Source organism: Mastomys coucha, unplaced genomic scaffold (assembly GCF_008632895.1).
Source record: "Mastomys coucha isolate ucsf_1 unplaced genomic scaffold, UCSF_Mcou_1 pScaffold18, whole genome shotgun sequence".
Taxonomy (NCBI): domain Eukaryota; kingdom Metazoa; phylum Chordata; class Mammalia; order Rodentia; family Muridae; genus Mastomys; species Mastomys coucha.
In genome coordinates, this window is record NW_022196900.1 from 54,058,900 (window position 1) to 54,086,749 (window position 27,850).

The following is a 27,850-nucleotide window of genomic DNA, read 5'->3' on the forward strand; positions in this document are numbered from 1 at the left end:
CTCCCAAGTGCTGGGATTAAAGGCGTGCGCCACCACCGCCCAGCTTGGTTTTTTTTTTTAAAGTAGAAAACATATGCTACACTATTGAGCCACCAAAAAAGAATTGGTAGAAAAATCATAATGGAAATACATTAGAGAATGCATGCAACATTGATGCTATTCTCTTACTAATAGTAAAATTTTAACTACTTATTTTTAATTTTAGAAGTTCCATAGGAATAATTAAAGAATGCAAATAAGATCAAAAGTATATATGAGTTATAGATCATACAAATGAGTTATTTCTTAGAATAGGTGTTTATAATCTGAAGAAATGATAAAATTTATTTTGTGATTAGGCCATTATTTGATTAATTTAATAAAAAGGCATTTTAGATAAGTATTTATTAATACTAATTTCAGAACTAAAACCAGTGGCCAACTCTAAGTATTAATAATTATAGCTGTGTCAAGGAGGTACTTTTTCTGATCTTCATGGGATCCGTTATTTCTTTTGAGCTTCTATAACTCTCTAGTTTACTTATATCAGAGTCATAAAAGACTTTAAGTATTTGAAAGTAGAGTACGTTAATAGTTTAAGTTTCATATTTACTTGAATTTCTGGAAAATAGTCTGAAGTTTATTTAGCACTAAGTCTATCAGCAGTAGTCTGTCTTACCATGTTTACAATCCGCAGCCTTTATAGAGACTTTTGAGGAAACGAAGAATCAGGAGGTAGAGCGGAAGGCACAGATAGAAGCCAGCATCATCACACTGTTAGAGCATTGCAGTCGGGTAAGTGCTGTGTGCCATCTCAGTATTCTGGTTTCCAAATAGCAATAAAGAAAGTGGAAGACTCAGTGTTGTATCTGCCCACTTAAACTGTTTCCTTTAAATTCCCTTCTTCTTTCTTCAAGCTATTAGTGTTTATCTCTGTAGGAAAATTTTAGCTAATTAAGATAATGTGGAAAAGGATGGGATGTACATGATCAGTGTAAAGCAGTACAAGAAGCTGTGATAATAAAATTTAAGAGTTCCTTCCATTGATAATTTATCTGAATTTACTAATACAATTCAAAAACCTAGACAGTATTTTAGAAGTTGTTAATATGTTTTACACTGTAATTTGTATAGTAAATATTTTTTGTATATATACTAATGAACTTTTTAAGTTATTAGAAAGTGTTTATTGAGAATCTAGTATGTCTTATGCTAAGAAGGGAAATATATGCCCCCTTTTGGTATTTTTAGTGCTCTAAGTCTGTATAGTTCCTCAAATTATGTAGCTGATTTTGTATACAGTTTAATAAAGCAAGTGAAACATGACTGAATCCTAATGCATTCTATAAAACATCAAAATTGAATAACTATTGAAAGCATCACATCCTTTGTGTTTTATGGTGGTTTTATAGGACATTTTATATACAACTAAATCTTTTGTTTATTTCTCTGCAAATACAGAATATAAATCGTATGAAACAGATATCCTCCATCACCAACCAAGAGCTAAAGATGATGCAGGATGACCTCAGCTTTAAATCAACTGAAATGCAGAAGTCACAGACAACAGCTAGGAATTTGACCTCAGGTAAGATTTGTTGTTAGTTTTTCTTTCTGTTTTTTTCTTTCTTTGTTTGTTTGTTTTGTTTTTCAAGACAGGGTTTCTCTGTCAGCCCTGGCTGTCCTGGAACTCACTCTGTAGACCAGGCTGGACTGGAATTCAGAAATCCGCCTGCCTCTGCCTCCCAAGTGCTGAGATTAAAGGCATGTGCCACCACTACCTGGCCCATTTTTTCTTTTTTTAATAACAAATTGGAACTTCAAAAACTCATCTTCATTCCTTTTTGAATTCTTTTGAAAGTCTCATAAGGAAGGATCTAATTGATAAGTACCCGTTCCCCCATCATTGGCAATTTGAGAGTTGCATATGATATCACCCAGTAGCTTACTAGTACGACATTGGCATATCCTCATTCATTTTACCATACTTATTGAATACAGAGCATTGCTAGCTTCTGAAGGTTTCACATACCGTTTTGTGTCTGTATCCATGTGGTGCTAGCGAGCTGCTCTACCACCAGCCTACATTCCCAGGCCACAGTCTATAAGTTTTCTAACTTTACAATGGTGCAAAGTGACATGCAGAACTGGGAACTCTGTTTCAGATTTTGAAGTGTGGTCTTTTTACAAAGTAATGACATGTAGTGTGATGTTCCTTCACAGTGCTTGGTAGTAGTCACAGCCATAGCTTCCAGTAGGCAGTGTGATTATGAGGTTAAGCAGTCATCTCTTACAGTGAGGCTTAAATGAAAAGAGTTTAGAGACTGACTAGAGTTTGGTCAGGGAGAGATATTCTCAGTATTCAAAGTTTTTCTTTGAAAAAAAAAAAGGTCAGATCTGTTTCCTCAAGGAACTTTCATCCTGGTAGAAGGACAGATATAAGGCAGTAAAGTAATGATTTTATAGACATGAGTGTGGAAATGCATCATGGTCACATAGCAGGTCAGTTGATAATAATTAGAAGAGCGTCTGGGAGCCAGTGATGTTGAAATAGTTTTAGCCGTGCTCACTAGCACAGTGCTGACCAAGGAAAACGGCATGCATCTAAGCATACATGCTTAACTGTAATCATTTTGTTGTCATTCTTTAAAAACTCAATAACAGATGAATTTTGATTTTTATTAACCAATGTATCGCAGAAATTGATATGCCAATCTGTATTCTATAAAATGGTAGAAATTTTAATTGTACATTAAACCTATATCAAGTGATCAAAAAGATGTGTCAAATGACATAGGTTGAGATTAAATAAAAAGTTACAGAAATTCATATAGAATCTTGGGTTTCTGTGTTGACAGATTCTGAGTGTTTTTTTATGGTGTGGGCTGACTGAATTTGCCCTTTTTGTCTACTTGGATTTACACTAGCAGGTTTAGGGAAAAGGAAATTAATATTTACTAACTTAAAATACTTAAGGATTCAAGCTGGGGAGATGGCTAAGTCAGTAAAGTGCTTGCAAGCATAGGGAACTTTGGATCCCTGCCTCCCACACTGAAGCTGGGCAGGGTGACATGCTTGTAATCCCAGTGTTGAGGTGGTGGACACATACAGACATGCAGTTAAAGACAAGCTAGCCAGCCTTGCCAACTCCAGGTTCAGTGATAAACCCTGTCTCAAAAAAATAAAATAAAAAAAAGGTGGAGAGTGGCTGAGAAAGATGAACACCCACACTCTTTCCCTCTCTGTCTCCCTCTCCCCATCTCTCTCTTTCTGAAATGTTAATGTTTAGGTATAGGGATTCCCAAAACCTAAAATGTTTTTGAGAGTAAAACTTATTCGGACCTGAACTGATTATTCATTCTTTTTATTGTAGAAAGATTCATGGACTTGATAGTTCAGTAATATCTTAAATACTTCTGTAGCAGTTATGCAGTTAGTAAAAGAATTATGTTATGGTTCTACATCCAAAAAAAAGATCATATGTTTGAAGGTACTGTTAACAGCCTGAGAGTTGGATAGGAAATGCTGAGCTTGTAAATGCATATTGAATGATAATAAGATGCAGGTTAATTAAAAGTGATACTAGAAAAAAGAGAATTGCTATTATTCTATGTTTAAAGAATATTTTGTACCGAAATGGTTTTAGCTTGTTACCATAAGATTACAATTACTAGTTCTTGTGATTTATATGCTGAGCAAGTAGCAAAAGTACATTCCAATGTTGGCCTATATCTACAGTCACTTTGTACTTCTTTAGGATGTTAAAAATACACAAAGTTTAGTATTTTAGCTATTGTTCACTTTACTTTTTAAGTTTATATTCAAAATAAATGGCAGTCACTATGTCCTGTTCATGCATGTATGCATGTGTCATTGTACTTTTGTATTAATCTCCAATGCCCTCTGACACACTTTTATTGGTACTCTTCTTCACCCCAAATACCCCTTCTGCTTTCATGGCACATGCATTACATTTTCCCTCTTTCCTCTCTGTCCCCCTCACTTTCTGCCCCTCATTATTCCCTTTATACTTTTAAGACCTATATGTATACATAAATGTAAGCTTAGCATTCATTAGAGTAAATGTGGTATTTGTCTCTCTGAATCTGGCTTTTTGTGCAACATAATGATCTCTAGTAGCACTCATATTCCTGCAGATGTAGGATATTCTTGATGGCTGATTAAAATCCTATTGTGTAAGTGCATCACATTTTCCTTTCTTTTCTTTTTTTTGTTAGATGTTTTCTTTATTTACAATATCTCCTTTCCCAGGTTCCGCTCAAAAAAAAGAAAAAAAAGAAAAAAAGAAAAGAAAAGAAACAAAAACTAAAACAATCCCCTGTTCCCTCCCCCCTCCCCCTGCTCACTACCCCACACTCTCCCACTTCCTGGCCCTGGCATTCCCCTACACTGGGGCATAGAACCTTCACAGGGCCAAGGGCCTCTCCTCCCATTGATGACCGACTTGGCCATCCTCTTCTATACGCATGCTGCTGGAGCCATGAGTCCCCCCATGTGTACTCTTTGGTTGGAGTTTAGTCCCTGGGAGCTTTGATGGTACTAGTTAGTTCATATTGTTGTTTGTGCTAAGGGACTGCAAACCCTTCAGCTCCTTGGGTTCTTTCTCTAGCTCCTTCATTGGGGACCCTGTACTCAGTCCAATGGATAGCTGTGAGTCTCTATTTCTGTATTAGTCATGTACTCTCAGAGCTTCTCGGGAGACAGCTATCTCAGGCTCCTGTTCTCCAGCACTTGTTAGTATCCACAATAGTGTCTAGATTTGATGACTGAGTATGGGTAGGGTTTTTTCTTCATCTGTTGATAGGCATCAGGCTGGTTCTATTTCTTAGTTGTTGAAAATGTTATAGCAGTAAACATGGATGTGCAATACCTCTGTGACTGTTGACTTGGAGTCTTTCAGGTATAATGTTAAGTCTTTTGAGGAACCTCCACACTGATGTTTGTACTGAATTCAACAGTTTACATTCCCTCCATCAGTGCTTGTTGTTTATTTTCTTGATGATCTCTCTTAATTAGTTTAAGATGTATAGGCTGGAATTGCATGGATTATACAGCAGAGCTCCAGAACTTTTTTATCTTGTAAAACTGAAATTTTATCATTGAACAACTCCTTGTTCCCTCTGTTCTAACTCATGGCAACCACAATTCTACTTCTGTTTCTTGAATTTGCCTCTTAAGAAAGCTGCATAGAAATGTCATCATAATGTTGGGACTGGCTTATTTTGCCTAGCATAGTAGGTATTTTATCCACTCATCAATACTTAGATTGCTTCTCTGTTGATGATGGTGCATAATTCTGTAAAACTATTAGTCTGCAAATATCTTCAAATTGCTAATTTTATGTTCTTAGGCTAGTTTGAACATGTAAAAAACCTTTCCTCTTCTCTGTAGACTAAGGAATTACATTAATTCATCTATATAGCCACTTATCTAAGGTTGATGTTAATTCAACAAGCTTTTCCCTCCTTTGAGTTATCTTGGTGCCACAGCCATTGAAAAATGTTTTGTAAAGGCAAATATAAATACCAGGAAACAAAGTCAGTGATTAGGACTCGGTATTTCTTACATACCTTTATGCTTTGTGTTTATATTTCCTTTTAAAAACTAGTCACTGTGCTTTCTCCACTTGTGGATTTGTAAAAGAATGAACTGACTTTCATAGAGGTGAAAAATACAGTGTCACTAAAATAAAGTTTTTCTTTTTCTGGAAATGTTACAAAGATTTGAATTCTGCCTTTATAATTTATTTCATCTATGGGTTCTTTTGTTTATTTAAGACTATAGTTTTTTATTCCTCCTTTTCTTTATATTGTTGCCCACACTTAATGACATTTCTTTTATCTGGAAATCACCAGAAGTTGATGATAATCTTGTTGACTGCCCTGAGTGTCTTAGAGATGGTTACTGGAACACAGCTGACTTTCTCACTGCAGAGCTCCCTTACTCTCAGGGGCAACATTACTCCTTAGAGAAGGGCGAAAGAAGTCATACCACGTGAGTGAGACGATTGTGAGGAGGAGGAAAAAGAAACACAGCCACACTCAATGGATCCTCCGGATCAACCATGGAAACATGAGAAGCACTGTACTGCAGGGTAGAGGCAAAGAATCGTGCTAGCAGTAGTTTTTATTTATATTTTTAGAAAGGAAACTCTGGGGAGTAAACAAATGTGCTGATGGCAGAATATTTCAGAAGCATTTCCCCAGGTCAAAGTGGCTCCTCCTGAGATTGTGCTGCTCTGTACACACTGCTTAGTAAACTTCGCAACTTCATAGCATATCAGAAGGAACTAGACTGCTTCCTCTTCCTGTCTCTTCCCTTGGAGAAGCTTTCAGCTTTTCATAAGGACCTGATGGGAAAGGGAGATAAACCTTACTCTATACCAACCAAATATTTGCTCCTTTTCTCTGGAAAAAAAAATATCAGTTTGTATAGTTCTTAAATGTATTTTCTGAGTACATATCCAAATTTCATTTGCAGTTAAATTTATGTAAATGCTTGCTTCAGTTAGCTAAGCATGTTTCCTATCTATATTATTAAAGTGCTATAATACACCTTGGAAACATACTTAGCACTTTATTCTCATAACTGTTTGTAACCTTAGTGAAGATAGGAATCCAAATGAAGCATTTTATGGTTTTGGATTTCTGAGACAGTCTTACTATATTTCCCATCTGGCCTTGAACTCAGAGTCCCCTTGCCTCAGCCTCCAAATGCCAGGATAATAAGCATGTACCTAGCTTGAAATTGACGCTATGATAACATTTAAATCTTGTTACACATATATTGATATATACTTGTACATATGTATATCAATATGCTTAAGTTTAAAACTCTGAAAGGAGTAAATGAAACATTCAAGGAATACTAGCTTAATTATATCAACTTTAAAGTATTTGGTTGTATAAAAACCCCTCTTAAAAATCATTTTTGTATATTTGTATGTATATTTACATGGGTATGGGTACACATGTGTGCATATGGAGGCCCAAAGCTGAAGTAACATATCTTCCTCAATCACTTTCTACTTTTTTGAGATAAGGTTGGTCAATAACCCTGAATATGGATCATCTAGGTAATCAGTTTATTCTGGGATTCCCTGTCTCTGCCTCCTCAGTGCTGTACTGTAGTAGGCTGCCATGCTTACCCAACATGTGTGTGGATTCAGAAGATGCAAACTCTGGTCCTCATTCTCATGCTGTAAGCACTTTATCTCTTGAGCCATCTCCCTAAACTACAACGCCCTTTTAAAACCAGTGACTTTTTAAAAGCACTATTTTCCTTACTTATATTCATTTAAATGAATACTAAGTGGAATGAATATCTAGTTACTAAATTTCTGTTCTTGTCTTCAGAGTTACACATTGTTTTCTCTGGAGCACAGACCTTGCCACTTATTCAGTTATATTGTAAAAGATCAATATTTTTCTAGGTTTTTAGTACTCTGTCTTATACCTCTCCTTAACCCTTCCTTCTCTCCTCCATTACTCCTTCCTCTCCCTAATCATGCAGTTTAAAATGTTCTGCATTCAAAGTGCTAATATACTGTCTACTGTGCACCCTAAAACAAGAAGTTTATTATATGCCTTAAAAAGAAAATCACATTAAATATGCTCCATTCACAAATAAAGTACAGTGCTGTTCACTGTGCATTAGTTATTAACAGTCATAAATATATACTAAGTACGATGTCCTTAAGAAGAAATATATACAATAAATTGTATATTGGTCAAGTGACTAAAATGTTGTGACCTCTAAAATCCTAAAACTAGTTATATGATAATATAGAATTTTAATTGTTGCCTTAAATTCTTGTGCTTCAGACAGTCAGCGTCTGCAGCTGGATTTACAGAAAATGGAACTTCTAGAAAGTAAGATGACAGAAGAGCAGCAGTCTCTGAAAAACAAAATTAAACAAATGACTGCTGACCTGGAGACATACAGTGACCTGGCAGCTTTAAAGTCATCAGCTGAAGAAAAGAAGAAGGTACATGTTTAACAAAGCCTTTTAAAACTTTTCAACCAAATGTTTCCTTCCTTCCTTCACTTTTTTTTGTTTGTTTTTGTTTTTGTTTTTTTTTGTTTTTTCGAGACAAGGTTTCTCTGTGTAGCCCTGGCCGTCCTGGAACTCACTCTGTAGACCAGGCTGGCCTCGAACTCAGAAATCCACCTGCCTCTGCCTCCCAAGTGCTGGGATTAAAGGCATGTGCCACCATCGCCTGGCTGTAAATAAGTCTTAAAGTGATTACAAGTCTGGTAGAATTTTACAAAATAAAACTATTAAAATTTCTAAGCCAAATGTGATTTTTATGTGAACTTTCTCGATATTTGTTATAGCGTCTGTTTGGCTCTGTCTAGAAATTGCATCAAGAAAGAACACTATTATCAACCCACAGAAATGCCTTTAAGAAAATAATGGAAAAGCTGACCACAGACTATGAGACCCTGAAAACGCAGCTTCAAGACAGTGAGACACATGCTCAGGTAAGAACACTCAGAGCTCACTTGGAAATCCACTCTGTGTTTTATGTTGTCTGTCTTGTTCTCAGTCTGTGGTTTTTACTTCAAAGAGCTTTCTTCTTGTTCTTGTTTCGTTTTGGTTTCAGACCTGCCTTGTAAGCCTTCCATACCTTTTGGGCTTTGAAACAGAAAGAGTCTGTATTTAATATGAGTTAATGTCCTTGAGTAGATCTGCATGGAAGGCCAGTTTTATAGGACGTATACTCTCCTGGGCGTGGCTATTACGCTACCCTGGGTAATGGCTTTAAAATTTACCCAAAAGTAAACAGAAACTTCTAACTTCTGTTGAGACTCCACAGAAACTACAAAGAACATAAACTCCAATGACAGACAGAATTCTTGTCATTTTGAAATGAGTAACACACACATGTACATGACACACACATACACACTTTCATACGCACATACATACATGCATAAATGCATACACATCCTGGGTGTTTAGCTTGGGACTTTCTCTTGCTGTTTCCCATTTATTTTTGCTCTTCAGTTCTTCATATATGTCCAGATAGAGCTTTCACACACGCCTCCCTTCTCCTCCCCCACTGAAGTTCTTCTTTCCACTAATCCTTGTACCACTTTGATATATTTTTTTATACCCACTGAGCTTAAGATTGCTTGCATGAGAGCACTATTTAATAAACCATGGGCAACTTGATACCTTTTTTTGAAGGTATCAAGATTATAGTTTCCCCTCCTTCATCTCCTCTGGTTCCTCCCCACTTCCCCACCCACCCAGCTCCACATCTTCTTTCTCAAACAGGCAAGTAAATCAAACAAACCAAAATAAAATAAACAGGAAAAAAACAAAACAAAAAAAGAAGCATAAGAAATTCTTATATGCATGCATTAAATACACGCATACATACAAAATTAGAAATCAATATATAAGCAAAATACCCATACAATAAATAAAAATGCTCAAACCAAGCATTACGACACCAAAATTATTACTCTCCAAAACTTTTGAGTTTGTTTGGTCTTGGCCATCTACTTTGGGCCGACGTTAAGTGTGGTTTTTATACCCAGTGAGACTCCATTGGAAAAAACTAGTTTTCCCTTTGCGAGCTGTTGACACTTGGAAATGGCTTCTGAGTCAGGAATAGGGGCTCATGTCTCCGTTTTCCCGCCATACTGAGACCCCATGTGACTTGGACCTGTGTAGGCCCTGCGCATGTATCAGTGGTTCCACCACTGAGAAAAGGACAGTCCTTCCTGCAGTACTCACGAGCTGTGTCCATATTCCCTAGTTAAGGGTAGGCCTGGTAAACCCATGCTGAGGAGAGCCGTCTTGTGCACACAGGGGTAGTAAGTCCATGAGTCAGTTGTGTCGTTTCCAGAAAACATTGCTTTTCAGCACTCCTCCATGACCTCTGCATGGACATTCTTTCCACTCCTTCCACAGCCTGCCCTGAGCCTTGAGGAGATGACTTGAGGCTTGTGACATAGATGTACTGTCGGGCTGAGCATGCCCCAGTCACTTATTCTCCTCATTTTGTCCATTTGCAAGTCTTCGCACTTACTCAAAAAGAAGCTATTCTGATGAAGGCTAAGAACAGCACTAATCTCAGAGTATAACTGGCATTATCTGTCTGTCTGTCTGTCTGTCTGTCTATCTATCTGTCTATCTACTTTGTGGGTGTATGTGTATATGTATGCCATAGTGTGCATTTGGAGATCATATATATTATTTTTGTTTGTTTGGGTTTTTTTTTTTTTTTTTTGGTTTTTTCGAGACAGGGTTTCTCTGTGTAGCCTTGGCTGTCCTGGAACTCACTCTGTAGACCAGGCTGGCCTTGAACTCAGAAATCCACCTGCCTCTGCCTCCCAAGTGCTGGGATTAAAGGCGTGCGCCACCACCACCCGGCCATATATATTATTTTTAAAAGATTTATTTATATGAGTACACTGTAGCTGTCTTCATACACACCAGAAGAGGACGTCAGATCCCATTACAGAAGGTTATGAGACACTATGTGGTTGCTGGGATTGAACTCAGGACCTCTGGAAGAGCAGCCAGTGCTCTTAACCACTGAGCCATCTCTCCAGCCCCCTGGAGATCATATATAATATACTACTATGTGATAAAGCATAGTTTGTAGAACCAGTCTCTAATTGGACATTTAGGTAGTTTCTAATCTTAACTTTTCTAATAACACTATGAAGAGCAGTCCTGTTCTTGAAGCTCTTGATTCACATCTCTATAGACACTTAACTACAGTAACTTACTTATCACCCATACTCTGGTACATAACTGAACAGTGTTTAAGGCCTTGGTTTCCTGTTGATGCAGACATTATGGGCTCTTGGAGGGTACACTGTCCATCCAGTTTACTTGCTCTCTAGCACCATGTAACTAGTTTGTATATAGAAGATATATAGTAAGTATTTTCTAATTACCAATTGAAACATATGTGTTGTATTCAAATTGAGTACTTAAAGTCAGGCAAGGATTGATTATGATCATGTTTAATTACGTGCAACTTAAAATTCTGAATGTATGAAATTCCCCGGTTTACATAGCAGTATGATCAAGGTAGAACAACCAAAATCAGGTCATGTTCTTCCCTCTTACCCAGAAATGAATGTTTCTAACACATTGGCATATATTGGCATATATAGGCTATTCATCTATGCATCATCTCATATTTTGACAAAATAAACTAATTCTATTAATAACAGTCATCAAAACATTTTCTTGAGTGGTTAAGAGCACTGACTGCTCTTCCAGAGGTCCTGAGTTCAATTCCCAGCAACCCCATGGTGGATCACAACCATCTATAATGGGATCAGATGCCCTCTTCTGGTGTATTTAAAGACAACAACAGTATACTCACATAAAATAAATAAATAAATCTTTAAAAAGAAACAAAGAAGGAAAGAAAGAAGGAAAGAAATTCCACAAAGCTTTACATAGGAACCATCAAATCAAAGGTCAATATGAACTGTTCTGTCTAAAATATATTGGGACAGAGCTGACCACCAGGCAGCACTTCCTGTACCTGTATACGAACTCATTGTAGTTTTTGTGTTTTTTTCTTTGTAAGGTGACAGAAAAAGATATCCACTGTCATGAGATTGAGGGCAGCCAGGGCTACACAGAGAAACCCTCGTCTCAAAAAAAACAAAAAAAGGGGGTTGGGGATTTAGCTCAGTGGTAGAGCGCTTGCCTAGCAAGCGCAAGGCCCTGGGTTCGGTCCTCAGCTCTGGAAAAAAAAAAAAAAAAAAAAACATTTTCTTTAAAATTTTAACATCTTTAAAATGTTTCTTTCAGATCACACTATATGGATACACTATTTTAAAAAGATAGTTTATATTTCTACTGAAAAAAGTAGAATCTTATAAGAGTTTGCAATAACTAGAAATCACTAATTTATGTATACTACTGACCTGTCAGTTTGTCTTTACTTTACAATGTAAAAACTGTGAGTGTGGGTGAGTGCTAGAGAAAAGTGTGAGATGAGTTTGTGACTATAGTACATTGTCTGAAATGGGTCATAGGGAAAAGTGTGAGACAAGTTTGTGACTATATTACATTGTCTAAAATGGGTCATAGGGAAAAAGAGGGCTTTAAAAACAAACAAACAAAAAAACCTGTTGACTTTCATCTTCCACTACATAGATGATGTAAGGCACCATGTGGACACCTTTGTTTAGTTGTTTTTTTTCCAAATCATAACATAAACCTCAATTTTAAATATATCGTTATATTCTTGTATTTTGCCAATCCTGGCTAACTAAATCAAATCCTTGTCTCTAAATCTTAACAGTTTTCTTAAAAAGTGTTCTTATACCTATAAACAATTTTATGTGATATTATTTGAATAAGTTGTAGAGAGAGAAGATTTTCAAAACTGGTATTTACCTTATAGTGTCAAGGCAAGTCAGTAATGAGGGCATACAATGTAAGGGGAATTTGACATGATGTGATTCTTCTATCATTTGTATAGCACTTAAGAGGTTCATTGCCATATGAGAACAAAAAGGAAACATGTCTGGTACTTGACTTTGTAAAAGGTTATTAAAGATTTATTGCCAAAATGTGCTGACTGCTTCCTAAGGGGCCATCCTAACTTCCAGGTCTTATTTGCAACAGATCTGATTTCATAAGGACTCAAGGACCATATATTTTACACAGTTAACTGTGATTCCATCCTGATATCTAAATTTATCTCTCTGGAGGAAACAATAGGGTAGATATGTGTGCCCTGAGAACAGTGTTCATGAGAGTAAGAAGAAATATTTTTTCTTGCTTCTTCAATTACCACATTCTTTTAAATGCTCATTACTTCGAAATAGCCAGGGAGAACATTATTTTAGTGTTTCATTTTTCAAACAGTCCTTTGCTTAGGGAAAACTACATGAATCTTTAAAAGCTAAAGTTACAAGGTTAATTAAATCAGAAAAACAGTTTAATTCTATAACAGTGAAATTGTCTTCTAAGGAAGCAACCATCAATATAATATCCACATTAGTTTCCTGTTGATGCAGAAATTATTGTAACAATGCCAGCTTTTTACAGACACTCTTACAATCTTCACACTGCAGCTTTGCTCTTATCGCAGCCTGGGAAACAAGGCAGGAAACTTAGCTCTAGAAATAAGGAAGTTTTTCCTATATGTCTGAACCTTTGGCAGTGTTAGAATATATATTACCTTTGCAGCATTAGATTTCCAGAATTCAGGGAGATATTCCCATCACATCCCATTTTCTATCTTAAGTTACTTTAGGAAAAGTCATAAATTGGCTTTCAGTTTGTCTGTTTATTGGCATATATTTTTACTATTTTGTAATTAAAATAAATGAAGTAAGACCTTTTATGGAATTTAGCATTGTCCTAAATGTATATGCTGTTGTCTGATTTAACCTAAGTTTCTTCTCGTGAATGCAAGCACTTGTTAAGATTTAAAGTTGGGTGTTTTTCATACCCTCTCAAAGGCGCAGGTGATGATTTTGAATATGTGAGTCACTTAACATTCACCTTTTGTGTTTCTAGCTTACAAATTTGGAGAGGAAGTGGCAGCATCTGGAACAAAATAATTTCGTAATGAAAGAGTGTATCCTTTAAATTGACTTGATGTGTCCTTACCAAATGCCTAATGTGTACAGAACTCTGAGTTAATTATATGGGCACCAGTTTCTGTTCTGTGTTTACTCAGACTATCTATTAAAAAACTGATTTTGAGAATTACCCAATATGGAGTATAAAGTCACCATATAGCATAGTGCTTAAGGGCATACGTTATAGAGTTGGATGATCACATTTTGAATGGTGATTTTGTCACTGGTAAGCTACAGTTCTTAGAAAGTTCTTTTGATCTATTTAAGCCTTAATTTTATAATGTCTAGACCAGTTTCTATTCATAGAGTTTCTGAAAAAATTTAGATATAGGTGTTATTTGTTTTTAATGCTACAACTTGGCTGTCTATAGAGCAAAGGGTGCTAACCAGTCAGGGTCATAAGAAACTTGACCTCTGAACTCAGTTATGTTACACGTGATTCAACTGCATCTTATTCCTACCAAGTGAGGGCCTGCACTGTAGAGTTACATCTGTCCAGACTTTATTTCCTGCCTGTTCCCTTTGACTTACTCCAGGACATCTGGAGAACAAAATGATTATCACAGGGTGTTGCTGAGCTTTATCTCAGGGTCAGCACACACCTCGGCTTACTTCCAGGTAGATGCTGTAGGGGCTCTATTCAAGTGTTAGAACAGCTCAGCTTAAAAGGCTGACTGATTCATTCACTGGGTGTTTAGAAGTCCAGCATTCTAGCTGTATGCAACATAAATTACATGATTCTGAAATAGTGAAGTCTAGAGACTTGCCTGAAATTCCATGTAACCATATAGAGACTAGAGTTTTTCTGAATGTTAGTTGTTCTGAGAGTAAAATTAGATGGAGCAATCTAACATTAAAAAATTAAGAGCTGGGGGGGGAGTCGCTCTGATCAGGCTGTAAAGTGAATGAATAAATAACTTAATGAGGAAAAAATCAAAAGTGATTTTTTTGAAACAAGTTTTACTTGGCCTTTTTGTGTCAATGTATGCTTTGCTAAAACAAGGTTAAATCTAAAATTTATTCTAGTACTTTTTCTGTACTGTCTGCATTCATAGTGACAAATACCCAAGTCTGTTTCAGTTCCTTTCTGAGTCACAGACTGCTGTTTTTACTGACATTGTTCCTCCTTAACTCTTGTAATTAGTCATAGCAACCAAGAGTCAGGAGAGTGATTACCAGCCAGTGATTAAAAATGTGATGAAGCAGATTGCAGACTACAATAAAACCATCATGGATGCTCTACATAATGCCAGCAGAAGCTGAAACTGAGTTGACTGAATCTAGAAGCATCCTCAAGCATGCTAAAAGTAAATTAGCTTCCCCTGGAAGACTTAGACCCCAGGTTCGTGAATGCCCTGGTTTTGTGATCTCCTTGAAGGAGAGATATCTTGCATAGTTAATAATTCAATAAAATGTTTGCATATAACTCCTCTTCCTGTGATGTTTGTATTTATAGTAACCACACCTGATTATTCTCTTATTCTCTTACAGATAACCCAGGTTCAGTTTGCTAGCACCCACATAGTGCCTGACCACATTTGTAACTTCAGTTCCAGCGGATTTGGCACCCTCTCTGCTCTCTGTGGGCACCAGGCATACCTGCAAGCAAAACAGTTATATACATAAGAATAAATTAATTAATTAAAAATAAACAAAATTACTAGCACTACCCAGCAAAAAGAAAACTTGCTAATACTCTTGAGACTAGGAGCTGACCCCACACTGCTTTTCTGATGGATTAACATTCCTCTGCTAATTGCCTCTTGAAAATCTTTTTATCTTTATCTTTACCTAAATGTCTAATGAAAAAATGCATATAAACAATTAAGATTAACTGCTAGAATTGGCCATCTGATTAAGAGAGTAAGTACTCAGTAGCATTAGGAACAGTTAAAGGACTTTGCCCAGTTCTGAGACCTGGCTTACTGACACCTGTGTTTCTTGGGCTGTCTTTATGAGCACTGGAGTTAGAATTGTGTTGTCTGTACCCTATCAGAGTCCATTTGGAATAGTAGTATATGATATTGTTTGGGATCAGGAAAGGAGTGTCTTGAAATGTGTCCTGGAGACAGCATTGGTTGAAATTTAATTCATACCATCCAAGGCAGGCTACATGTAGAATTCTTAGAAACAGCTTTGGTAGAAGAGAGCAGGAAAGGAGACATTCTAAAGAGATACTTAGCCAGGGTAGGGGGAATACCCAGGGGACCCCAACCTTCTCAGAGGAGAAGGGGGGAGGGGGGGTTGTGCCGCAGGCCGGCCAGTCTGGACCTCCCTCAACCCGTGGGAGAAACGGGGTCCTAGTCAGGTCGACAGGGCATAGGAGAAGAAATCATGGCAGACAGGACACATGGAAGTGCAGGATCTGAATGTATTTCTTAAAAATGGCATCAGACTTTAACAGTCATTATAAAAGAGAAATGAAAAATCTGGCAGCTCAGCAGTTGAGGTACATCTGAAGCCACCTGAAACACACTGGGTCTAAAGCAGCCACTTCTTCTGGACAGGCCCTGCACCCCCCACCCCACCCCTGCCCAAGTGCTTTGGGCCCAGGGAGGGGGGGGCTGCAGACTGCATGAGGCTAGAAGCTTGAATCTGAATGAATGAATCTAAGTCCCACTCCATCTAAGTTCGTGCACAAAGTGAAAACCAGGCTTATATAGTATACAGAAAACAGGGCAAATGACAAAAGTCATGTAGGCAGGTGACAGTCACATCAAGGTCAGTAAGATCATGTAGGCAAGTGATGGTTACATCAAGGTCCGTAAGATCAGGTATCCAGGTGTGAAGCGGAAGAGCAGTGGTGCCCCCCCCCCACTGGGGCTATTTTGGTATTCCCATGCTAATTCTCTGGATCTGCTGGAGGCAAGCACCAGGAAGTTCCAATCTAGCAGTTCTTGAAAAAGCCCTTAAGTGAGGGAAGCCCTTCGATTACTCTCTGGTATGTAAAACAGTTCTGTCTTCTGTGGGACTGCCCTGAGGATTCTATGTTTGCAGTAAGCAATGGTGCCTGACCTCTGTTGCTAACTCTAAGGACACCCTGTCTAATAAGGCAGCTTTCTTATGAGAAATTCCAAGCTAACAACAGTTTGGTAATAAATTAGGATATATTGGAACGTTGTGCTGGCCAGGGAACAACGCCCAGTCTAAAGTTTTAGCCATTTACGAATCACTTCTTGGGGTACCTTTATGCCTGAATAGGAAGGCGTGTTGACGATTGGAAAGACTAATCTGGAACATTTCTGAGTTAGGAGATGCCAAGGACTGACTGAATACCCAGGAGGCACAAACTCCCTTTGAAGTCATAACACCTCTTGTCTGTGATCAGGCTTTTAACCCTGATATTGCAGACTTTACTGGAGTAGACGAATGGGCATGGCAGGTTTCTGGAAGGATTGTGGGAGGGGACTACGGGGAGGGGCCAGTGAACAGGATGTAAAGTGAATTCTTATCTCTTCATATAAAGTTCAAGTCCAAGTAGATCAAGGACCTCCACATAAAACCAGATACACAATCTAATAGAAGAGAAAGTTTGGAAGAGCCTTGAACACATGAGCACAGGGGAAATTTTCCTGAACAGAACACCAATGGCTTATGACCTGTCAAGAATCGACAAATGAGACCTCACAAAATTGAAAAGCTTCTGTAAGGCAAAGGCCAATGTCAATAAGACGAAATGGCAACCCACAGTTTGGGAAAATATCTTTACCAACCTTACATCTGGTAGAGGTTTAATATCCAAAATTTACAAAGAACTCAAAATATTAGACTCCAGAGAACCAAATAACCCTATTAAAAATGGGGTAGACCCTAGGAGCCCTGGGTCTTTACTGGAGTAGACGAGTGGGTGTGGCAGGTTTGGTGAAGGATTGTGGGAGGTCTGGTTGGTTGATATTGTAGTTCTTCATAGGGTTGCAAACCCCTTCAGCTCCTTCAGTACTTTCTCTAACTTCACCATTGGGCACCCCATGCTCAGTCCAGTGGTTGGTTGCCAACATCTGCCTCTGTATTTGTCGGGCTCTGGCCAAGCCTCTCAGGAGACAGCTATAGCAGGCGCCAAGCACTTCTTGGCATCCACAATGGTGTCTAGGTTTGATGGCTGTATATGAGATGGATCTCCAGGTGGGGGAGTCTCTGGATGGCCTTTTGTTCAGTCTCTGCTCCACACTTGGTCTCCATATTTTCTCCCTTGAGTATTTTGTTCCCCCTAAGAAGGACCGAAGCATCCACACTTTGGTCTTCCTTCTTAAACTTTATGTGGTCTGTGACTTGTATCTTGGGCCAGAGAATAAACCACCAACCAAAGAATACACATGGCTTCAGCCAAATATGTAGCAGAGGATGATCTAGTTGGGCATCGTTGGGAGGAGAGTCCCTTGGTCCTGTGAAGGCTCGATGCCCCAGTGTAGGAATGCCAGGGCAGGGAATTGGGAGTGGGTAGGTGGGTGGGGGAGTACACTCATGGAAGTGGGGGAAGGGTAGGATAGGAGGTTTGGGGGGGTGTAGAACTAGGAAAGGGGTTAACATTTGAACTATAAATAAATATCCAATAAAATATGAGGTACAAAGCTAAACAGAATTCTCAACTGAGGAATCTTAAATGGCCAAGAAGCACCTAAAGAAATGTTCAGCATCCTTAGTCATCAGGAATGCAAATCCAAACAACCCTGAGATTCCACCTCATACCACTCAAAATGGCTAAGATCAAAAACTCAGGTGACAACAAATGCTGGTGAGGATGTAGAGAAAGAAGAACACTTCTCCATTGCTGGTAGGATTTCAAACTGGTACAACAACCACTCTTGGAAATCAGTTTGCAGTTCCTTAGAAAAATTGTATATAGTACTACCTGAGGATCTAGCTATACCACTCCTGGGCATATAACCAGAGGATGCTCCAACATATAACAAGGACACATGCTCCACTATGTTCATAGCAGCCTTATTTATAATTGTCAGAAGCTGGAAACAACTCACATGTCCCTCAACAGAGGAATGGATTCAGAAAATGTACATTTTCACAATGGAATATTACTCAGCCATTAAAAACAATGACTTCATGAAATTCGCAGGCAAATGGATGGAACTTGAAAATATCATCCTGAGTGAGGTAACCCAGTCACAAAAGAACACATATGGTATGTACTCACTGATATTAGGGGAAAAAAAGCTGGGAATACCCATGATACAACTCACAGACCATATGAAGCTCAAGAAGAAGGAAGACCAAACTGTGGATGCCTCAGACCTACTTAGAAGAGGGAAGAAAATAATCATGGGAGGTAGAAGGTGGGCAGGACTTGGGAGGAAGAGAGGAGAGGGAGGGAAAAGGGGGGCAGGATCAGGTGTTGGAGGAGATGGAGAGATACAGATGGTCAGGAAATTGAACAGAGGTGAGTAGCCAACAGAAAGTCCCAGACTCCAGGAAAGTAAGAGGCTCCCAGAACCCAACGGGGATGACATTAGCTGAAATACCCCACAAAAGGGAGAGAGAACCTGTAGAGACCATATCCAGCGGTTAGATATGGCCCCTGATAGGGATGGGGCCACCCACCCTTCTCAAAATTTTAACCCAGAATTGCTCCTGTCTAAAGGAAATACAGGGACAAAGAGTGAAGCAGAAACTGAAGGAAAGGCCATCCAGGAAACTGCCCCACCTGGGGATGCATCCCATCTGCAGACACCAAACTCAGACACTGTTGGTGATGCCAAGAAGTGCTTGCTGACAGAAGCCTGATATGGATGTCTCCTGAGATTCAGATGCTCACAGCCAAGCATTGGACTGAGCAGGGGCACCTCAATGGAGGACTTAAGGGAAGGACTGAAGGAGCTGAAGGGGTTTTCAATCCCAAAGGAAGAACAACAATATCAACCAACCAGACCCCTCAGAGCTCCCAGGGACTAAAACACCAACCAACGAATACACATGGAGCGACCCATGGCTCCAGCTGCATATGTAGCAGAGGATGGTCTTGTCAGACATCAGTAGAAGGAGAGGCCCTTGGTCCTGTGAAGGTTTTATGTTCCAGCATAGGGGAATGCTAGGATGGTGGGGTGGGAGTGGGCTTGTGCGTGGAGGAACACTCTTGTTGAGGTAGGGGAGGGGTGTGGGATGGGGAGTTCTTGTAGAGGAAACCAGGAAGGGGGATAACATTTGAAATGTAAATAAACAAAATAACCAATAAAAATTTTTTAAAAATACTCCCCTTTGCCAGTCAGACTATTGAAACAAAGGACTTCGAAGGATTAAAAAATTCTTAGAAATCTCATTCTGGAGGAGGAGAAAGGCTGGAACCTGATACTTACCAGAGGAGAAACTTGTCCCCAACATTTTAAAGTGCTTGACAACTTAACAGACCACCTGGGAGAACAGAGCCAGTCAATGATGGATCAGTGTTGATCGAGACCACTTCTTGACCAGAATTAATTGATTATCCATACCTCATGACCTCTATTTAAATCTAAACTTCATGCAAATATTCCAAAATGGCTTTGAGGGTTTTGGGCCCCATTTTCTTGCTCCTCTTTCCCAGCTTGGACACATTGAATAGCTCTCCTTTTTCTATTTTTCACGATTAGTTGTCTTGTTTTTATTAGTATTATGCTAATTATGTACTAATATATATATAATATTAGGAACATTAATTATACATAATAGGTTTCATGAAGACACTTGTGTACAAGTGTATAATGTATTTGAATCATATTCACCCTTTCCCAGCTGCTCTTTTTCATCCTTCTCTCCTGCTCAACCCATTTCTCGTTCCAACTTCCCCATTAATTTATTTTTATTGAGACAGTGCCTTGCCCAGCCTGGCCTTGACCTTATGGTCCTCCCACTGTAGCCTCCCAAGTAGCTGAAATTACATGTATGTGTCACCAGTGTGTTTCATTGGTAATTTGGTGTTTTCAACGCTGTTTATGTAGTGCTTAGAAATGCAATAAAAATTGAAGTCTATATAGCTATTCTTCACCTTGTGTAAAGAATACATGACTATTGCTATGGTTTAAATGTAGTGTGAATGTTCTCCAGGGCTTCAGGTATTAAAATTTAGCCTCTGCTATGAGGAATTATAGAGGTGGAAACCTATTCCAGCTATGATACCTAGAGTAGGGTGCTCTGGGAAATGATTAGATCATTAGGATTAGACAAAGTTATTAGGGTAGAGCCCCTTTGTTTTACTCTTAGCAGCTTTTAAAGAAGAGAGTCATCAAGTAGACATGTGTGCTCCCTGTGTCTTGCCATGTGATACTCTGTGTGGCTTGGAACTCTGCCAGCAAGGCTTACCAGATAAAGTCCCTAGATTTTGCTACTCCAGAACCATGAGCTAAAATAATCTTTTGTTTATAATGCATCTTGTCTCAGGTAGATTATCACAGCAACAGAAGCTGATTTGGGTTAATAAAAACCAGTTCGGTGTTGTCTATAACTCAACCATTAAAGATTGGCAGTAGGGAGGTGTGGTGTGTGTGTGTGTGTGTGTGTGTGTGTGTGTACTCACACATTATAACAATAGGAAGTTTGACAGGAAAAACTTCTTGGAAAAAAAAGCAAGGATTCCAGCTTCCATCCTAACACTTATATTATATTTGGGGAAACATAATTGAGCAGTTTTTCTTTAAAACTAAAACATATTTTATCTGAGGGAAATTCTCACTAATGTCTCTTCCTTCCTCAAAGCCTTTCAACAAGTCCAACAAGAATCATCTTTTTGCTGGGCTAGAACTGGACGTTATATCTGCATGAACCAGCTCTTCCTCATCCAGTGCCATCACACTGCGTTCTATTCCTGTTAAAAATAACATCTTGAAATTCATGTGGAAAGAAGCAGCAGACTGAATAAACACACTGAGCACTTTTACTAATGAAGATCAACATGGGAACGATAACTAGTCTGTTCTGTTCTTATCCTCTATCAGTAAACAAACACAGGTTCTTCAGGGCTATGAAACAGTCTTCCAGTATTGCTTTGCCTAGCCTGGCCTGGCAGTTAACAGTTGCCCTCCCTCAGCCTCCAGTTCCCAGGATTATAGATGAGCACTCTCATGCCCAGGTCTAAATAGAGTAGAGTTGGTACTCTACAACTGTGGAGCTCCGTACACTAGCAGGGGAGGTAATCAGTGCATGATTAGTGACACTCACACTAGAGAGAAGCCAGTTAGTAGTAAGTGCACAGCTGGTTCAGCAATCTGCCTAGTCTCTCCAGAACGCTTCCTTTGGCTTCTGAGTCTGGCATCAAACTTGCAATATTCCTATCTCTGCTCCCCAAGTGCTGAGTACAGCTAAGACTGCAGCATAGGCCATCCAACCTGACATGCTATGCATTTGTGAACAAACCAAACAAACTTCATTACTATAAGTAGACAAATTGATTAGTTAATGTGCAGTGTTTTCATAACCCAAGTCACATGAAGTTTTAATTTTAAACATAGTCCTTGGAAACTTTATCTATTATAGAACCGTATTATACAACAGAATTTTAACCCTACTAATTTTACAAAACTTGAAAAGGTGCTTTGGTGCCTCAGTTTCTTCTCTTCTAATGAACTGTTGTTTTGCAAAACCTTACTAGCCCATATAAAAATAACCAATTTGGGAACAAACGCTCTTCTGCATAGTAGTCATTTTCTGAGTTAAATTCCTGGATTCTGCATGGTACAAGAAGAGAGTATATGTATGCTAGTTGACCTCTGATCCTCACACATATACATACATATAGACACAAGATAAATGAATATAAAATGAAAAAAAAAATCAAAGATAGACTTGAACATACCAGAAATGGCCAAGATTTTAAACTAAGCTTATTTCTTTAATTATAAAACTTCATACACTGTATCTTTGTTACTTTTATAATAACCATGATAAAGACCATCACTAAAGCAACTTGAGAAAGAAAGGGTTTATTTCATAGCACAGCTGGTACTATGGTAATTTTCCCTCTTCCAGGAAAATTGGAGGAGGAACCTAGAGGCAGAAACTGAGGCAGGGGCCATGGAGGAACACTGTCTACTGGATTGTTCTCCAGGGCTTTCTCTGCTTGCTTTCTTATGTCATCCAGGATCACCTGCCCAGGAATGGCACCACACCCAATGAGCTGGGCCCACTCAAATCAATATTAATCAAGAAAGTACACTTCAGACTTGCCTAAAGGCAAATCTTACGAAGGTATTTTCTCAGTTGAGATTCTCTCTTCCCAAACAGCTCTACCTTGGTTAAGTTGACAAAATAACAAGCCAGCACAATTGATTCCTTTTCAACATGACACTCACCAGCATTCAACTATAACCTTTCCTTTCTCATTTGTCCCAAAGATGTCATAATAATATCAACAACATAAAACATTGCAACTTTTAAAAGTCCTAGTCTTTAAAAATTCAAACACTATAAAAGTTCAGTTTGTTTAAAATATCCAAATCTCTAAAACACTCAACATCTCTCTAAAATCTCTCTAAAATATCCAAAGTCTGTAAAATCAAAGTTAAGACATTGTGGACTGCAGTAAAAATAAAAATTACTTTATTAATCTAAGAAAGAAGAACCACAGTACAGTAACAAAGCATAAACCAAACTCCAGCAGTGTAAAACTCAGTGTCAGACTTCTGGGAGCCAACCACCCGCGGAGCCTTTAAGGGACTCTCAAACTTCCCTCTGAAACAGTGTGAGCCAACTCTTCATTGTCTGCACTGCTCTCACCATTATCTTCCAAACTCCCACAGAACAAGCCATTGAGCTCTGAGCACTCATGGCTTTTCCCAGTCAAAAGTTCAGATGCCACCACGCTAAAAACATGGTCAGGTCTATCACAGCAATACTCCATTCCTGGTACCAATTTTCTCTTAGTTACTATGTTGTCACCATAAAGCAACTTGGGGAAAAAAGAAATTTTCTTGCAGCATGTTGTCCATCTTCCAGGGAAATCAAGGCACAAACCTGGAGGCAGAAACTGAAGCAGAGGTCATAGAAGAGTGCTACTTACTGGCTTGCTCACTGTGGCTTATTGAGATTGTTTTCTTATACCATCCAGGACCTCCTTCTTAGGGGGTGGCACAATCCGAGTGAATTGAGTCCAATCAAGAAAATGCACTACAGACTTGCCTCCAGGCAAATCTTATGGTGGCATTTTGTCAGTTGAGATTCTTTCAAATGACTATAGCTTATGTTAAGTTGATAGAAAAACAAACAAACAAACAAAAACTAGCCAGCACACTATAACAGCATGATTATGCCAGGGAAGAAAGACAATCAGTTAAGACTATTGGACAGAAGTGACGAAGCTCTTACTAATTTAAAATGAGAAGCAATAGCTGAGCTAAGCAACCCTACTGAAATACCTTATTTTCTGTTATCACATTCAGCAGATAACCTCACTGCATTAGAGGAAGTCCAGCCTGGCTTGACAGGAAGGTGAAAATACTTGATACTATCCACAAGCTCAATCTAAATCTTTGTCAAGGGAAAATACAATTCCTTCAAAAAATATCAATCTCTAGGTATTGTTTTTTTGTTAGAGGCAACCTTCCTTTGACTTGATGGAGGTGGATAGGCTGCTTTAGGGATTGACCATCCACATCCCTATTCACCCCTTTATCCTTATCCCTCCTCTCCACGAAAACGAATGCAGGGACCTTGTGTCTCAGGGTTAGGGGAAATGGTTAAGGGAAGGAAAAAGAAAATTACTTTTCTAGCTTCTCCAATTTCTCATGTAGCCCACAAAGGGAAACCAAGCCTCCCTTGGGAGGAAATCACAAAAATACCAACAGAAGATGAGTGGCTAAAGCCTGTGCCCCTGGAATGCACTGGACTCACTGCCTTCATGGTGTCATATACGCTCCTGCACTTCACTCATTTTGATTATCAGAAAGTCAAATAGTGGTGCCTCCTGAGGCCCTCTACCTGTGAAGCCATTCCTCTGCTCAGTTCCCTTTCCAGCTAAAGAAAGAGATCTGGCGAAACTGTAGGAGTCCCACTGACTTTTTCTCTAAAGTGCAAGTAGGAGGTGCTCACAGTTCTGCCTTCCCCTAGGGGTAGGATTAGAGGTGAATACCACCACACTAGACTGCTGCTTCTCTCCTTAAGACAGGTACCAGAGAATAGCAAGAACTTCACCCCCGTTTCTGTTAGGCTTTGGGCTCTGTGCAGACAGATTGGACATCATCTCTTCCTCTTTGCTAGTACATCACGAGGCACATTAGCTCACAGTGAAAGCATACTGTACTGAACCAGTTTGCGGGGGGCGGGGAGGGGTGGGTCACAGGAATAAAACAAGTTAAAAGAGCCTTTAGGGGTTACAAGAGAAAGTACTGAGAGGGTGAATGCGATCAAAGTGCATAGTGCATATATGAAGGTGACACACTGAAACCCATATTTTGTATGATTAAAGGAAAGGGGCCCTGGGGCTGCTTTGGACAAGGACTTGAAAGTTCTATAAACTTATGTAATCCCACCAATTGTAAAGATAAGGCAGGATGGAGAGTTCAAAGATAATCTTGGGCTACTGGTTTTTCTAAATTGATTTTATACCCTGCAACTTTGCTGCAGTTCATTGTTTCTAGAGGTTTTCTGATGGGATTTGTTTTGACAACTCATGTATAATATCATATAATCTGGAAGTCAGTATAGAGAATCCTCAAAAACTAAAGTCTACCATTTTACCCAGCTATACTACTCCCTGCCATATGCCCAAAAGACTCCCCTACATCTTGCTCCACAAATACATGCTTAGCAATGTTCACTGCAGCTCTCTTCATAATAGCTAGGAATGGAAACAACCTAAATGTCCTTCAATGGATTGAAGGATAAGGAAAATATGGTACATATACACCAATACACTTGTAAAGAAAAATGCAATTTGCAGATACATGGATGGATCTAGAAAAGATTATGTTGAACAAGATAACCCAGATCCAGAAAAAAAACACTGCATGTTCTTATCCTCAGGTTCTGGCTCCAAAGCCTCAGATTTGAGGATACAGCACAGAGTAACCACAGAATCTTGAAAGAATCATGTGTGTGTATACATACATATGCATAAATATATGTGTACACACATGTACATGAGTTATTTGTCCACCTTCTCTCCTTCTGTCTGTATTGATTTCTCTCCTTGCTCCCCAGTTGGAGCCCTGGTTTTCTACTTCCCATTTCATGTCACCTGTAACCTGTTATTCTCTTCTCAAGCAGACACACACACACACACACACACACACACACACACACACGCATCTTAAAAGCTATTAGAGCTGACAGTGCTTCTCATAAGAACCACAGACTAACAAAAATTCTAGTACCATAAATAAGAAAACTCCTTTTGAATGGTTGGTCAGTAGAGTCCAAGTGACTCCCAAAACAAAATAGTTGATGTAGCCCTTGGTTGCTTCTTGGTGGTTGCGGGTGGGTTCCTATTGCTGAAGTCATCATACACTTAGTACATAAGACTGGATTGATTTGAGCTAGATCTGACCTGAAAACCTCTTTCTAGTGCCCTAGCCTCTATGGCACTACAAAGTACTAGGTACGATGCCAGGGGAAGGGGCAGATATTAAATACTCCTGCCCAGCTGCAATACCTATAAACCATAACAATAATCAGCATGGTGAACTATCCATGAAGATGCAATAAGTGATGCTCAAATGTTATTGGTAACTAACTGCCTTCTATATGGACTGATGGCCCTCTCACAAGGAAAGAATTCAACACCTAGCCAGCTTTCCAGGACTAACAATGTAATGGTCATTAGAAGAGAATCTGCTTCCATTTTGCTAAACCAGCATAATCTCTTACCACATTCCAAATCTTATCCTTAAACTCTCAGGTGAGTATAGCTACTGCTTCTAATCAGTGAAGCGTATTTTTACTGTAAGAAGAGATCATCATAGAAAAAATACAACTGGACACAAGATAGAGATCAATGGATTGTGGACATTCAACCTCATCAGATATATGTATAACACAGCTCCTATCAGATACATGTGTAACACAGCATCTGTGGCCCAGGGGACGTCATGGAAGAAGACACAGAAAGATTGTAAGAACCAGAATATCTGTAAATCTGCAGTGAAACATCATCTTCTAGAAGTGGCTGCATAAGCAAGACCAGAACAATTGCAGTATCAATATTAACATAGAAGGGAGAAATTTGCAGGGTCTCACCCTAGACAACTACAATGACTGCTGCCAGAAGGAAATTTAGCCTCTCCCGGGGATGAATTCCCTTATTCATTGTCCAATGCAGAGTGATCAGCCCTGAAGTCATATACATACAACAAAAAACCAGACTCAGTAGGTTGTATTTATATATTTGTGTATGCACACACATAATGATAATCAAATGGCTATAAATGAGGGTGGGATTCATGGGAGAAATCTAAGGAGGAAAGAGAGGAGGAAAGTGATGTATTTCTACTCCAATTAAAATTGTTAAAAAAAAAAACCAGGGCTGGGGATGTAGCTCAGTGGCAGAGCAGGAACGTAGCATACACATGCCTTAGGTTTGCTCCTCAGGACTCCTTATACCCAGAAAGTGAAACAGAGTTACCAAATGCTAGGAAAATTACTCCAAAGTAGAACTGAAAATATTCAAAGAAAAGTGTATCCAAAGGTTAATGGTAGTATTCCTTTAAAAGTGGAGACCTAATAACAAATGGTAATTATTGCAATGAAACATTTAGCACAACAAATGAAGTACTGATACACATTTTTTTCACTGTGGCAACAAAATATACATCAACAATTTTAGTAAATAGTTTGCTCTGGTCCACAGAGTACAATGTATAGGGGTGGAGAAGTCGTGACAACCGAGTTTGAGGCAGCTGGTCCTCATGGATCCACAGCTAGTAGAGACTAATGGCTGCTCTTCTCAGCTGGCCTTATCCTTTCAGTACCCTCTGGAACCACCTGGTGGAGTGGTGCTATCCACATTAAGATCAGATCACCACAGACCAAGGCTGGTCTTCAATACCAACAAAACCAACAGAAAGCCTACATACACGTGAACGCCCTACTCAATGAAAACCTGCTCAAGGAAGTCATAAAGAAATTAAAGACTTTTTAGAATTTAGTGAAAGTGAGAGGTCTTTTTATGTGGTGCTTGAGTTATGCTTTTCTATTATTTCAGCAGTTACAGCAGTCCTTTCTTGATTTTCTCTCCTTCCCTCTTGATCTTCTTTTCTTCTTCTTTTCTTCATCTCTTCCTTCCTTTTATTATCCCATCCCACTTTCTAATTTTTCTTTCCAAGATGGCTTTATTTTTCTTTTTTTCATTCATCAT

General features: G+C 38.9%; 1 protein-coding gene and 1 long non-coding RNA gene across 4 annotated transcripts in view; one reads left to right on the top strand and one right to left on the bottom strand.

Annotated features, from left to right (window-relative positions):
* Positions 1 to 15,007, top strand: part of Ift74 (intraflagellar transport 74) — a 76,886-nt gene extending 61,879 nt beyond the window's left edge. The window contains exons 15-20 of one of the 3 annotated variants that reach the window (XM_031377860.1): positions 677 to 774; positions 1,441 to 1,567; positions 7,824 to 7,987; positions 8,359 to 8,484; positions 13,517 to 13,577; positions 14,726 to 15,007. In XM_031377860.1, coding sequence (XP_031233720.1) covers positions 677 to 774; positions 1,441 to 1,567; positions 7,824 to 7,987; positions 8,359 to 8,484; positions 13,517 to 13,577; positions 14,726 to 14,844 — 695 coding nt within the window. In that variant the 3' untranslated portion in view covers positions 14,845 to 15,007. Of the gene's footprint in view, positions 1 to 676; positions 775 to 1,440; positions 1,568 to 7,823; positions 7,988 to 8,337; positions 8,485 to 13,516; positions 13,578 to 14,725 lie in introns of those variants that run through there. The other 2 variants (XM_031377861.1, XM_031377862.1) reach the window with 2 other exon arrangements.
* On the bottom strand, positions 6,109 to 23,888 carry LOC116096240. The gene is made up of 2 exons (XR_004120912.1): positions 23,561 to 23,888; positions 6,109 to 6,349 (listed from the first exon to the last, which is right to left on the bottom strand). It is a non-coding gene; the product is annotated as an uncharacterized LOC116096240 (long non-coding RNA).
* Between the last annotated feature and the right edge of the window lie 3,962 nt (positions 23,889 to 27,850).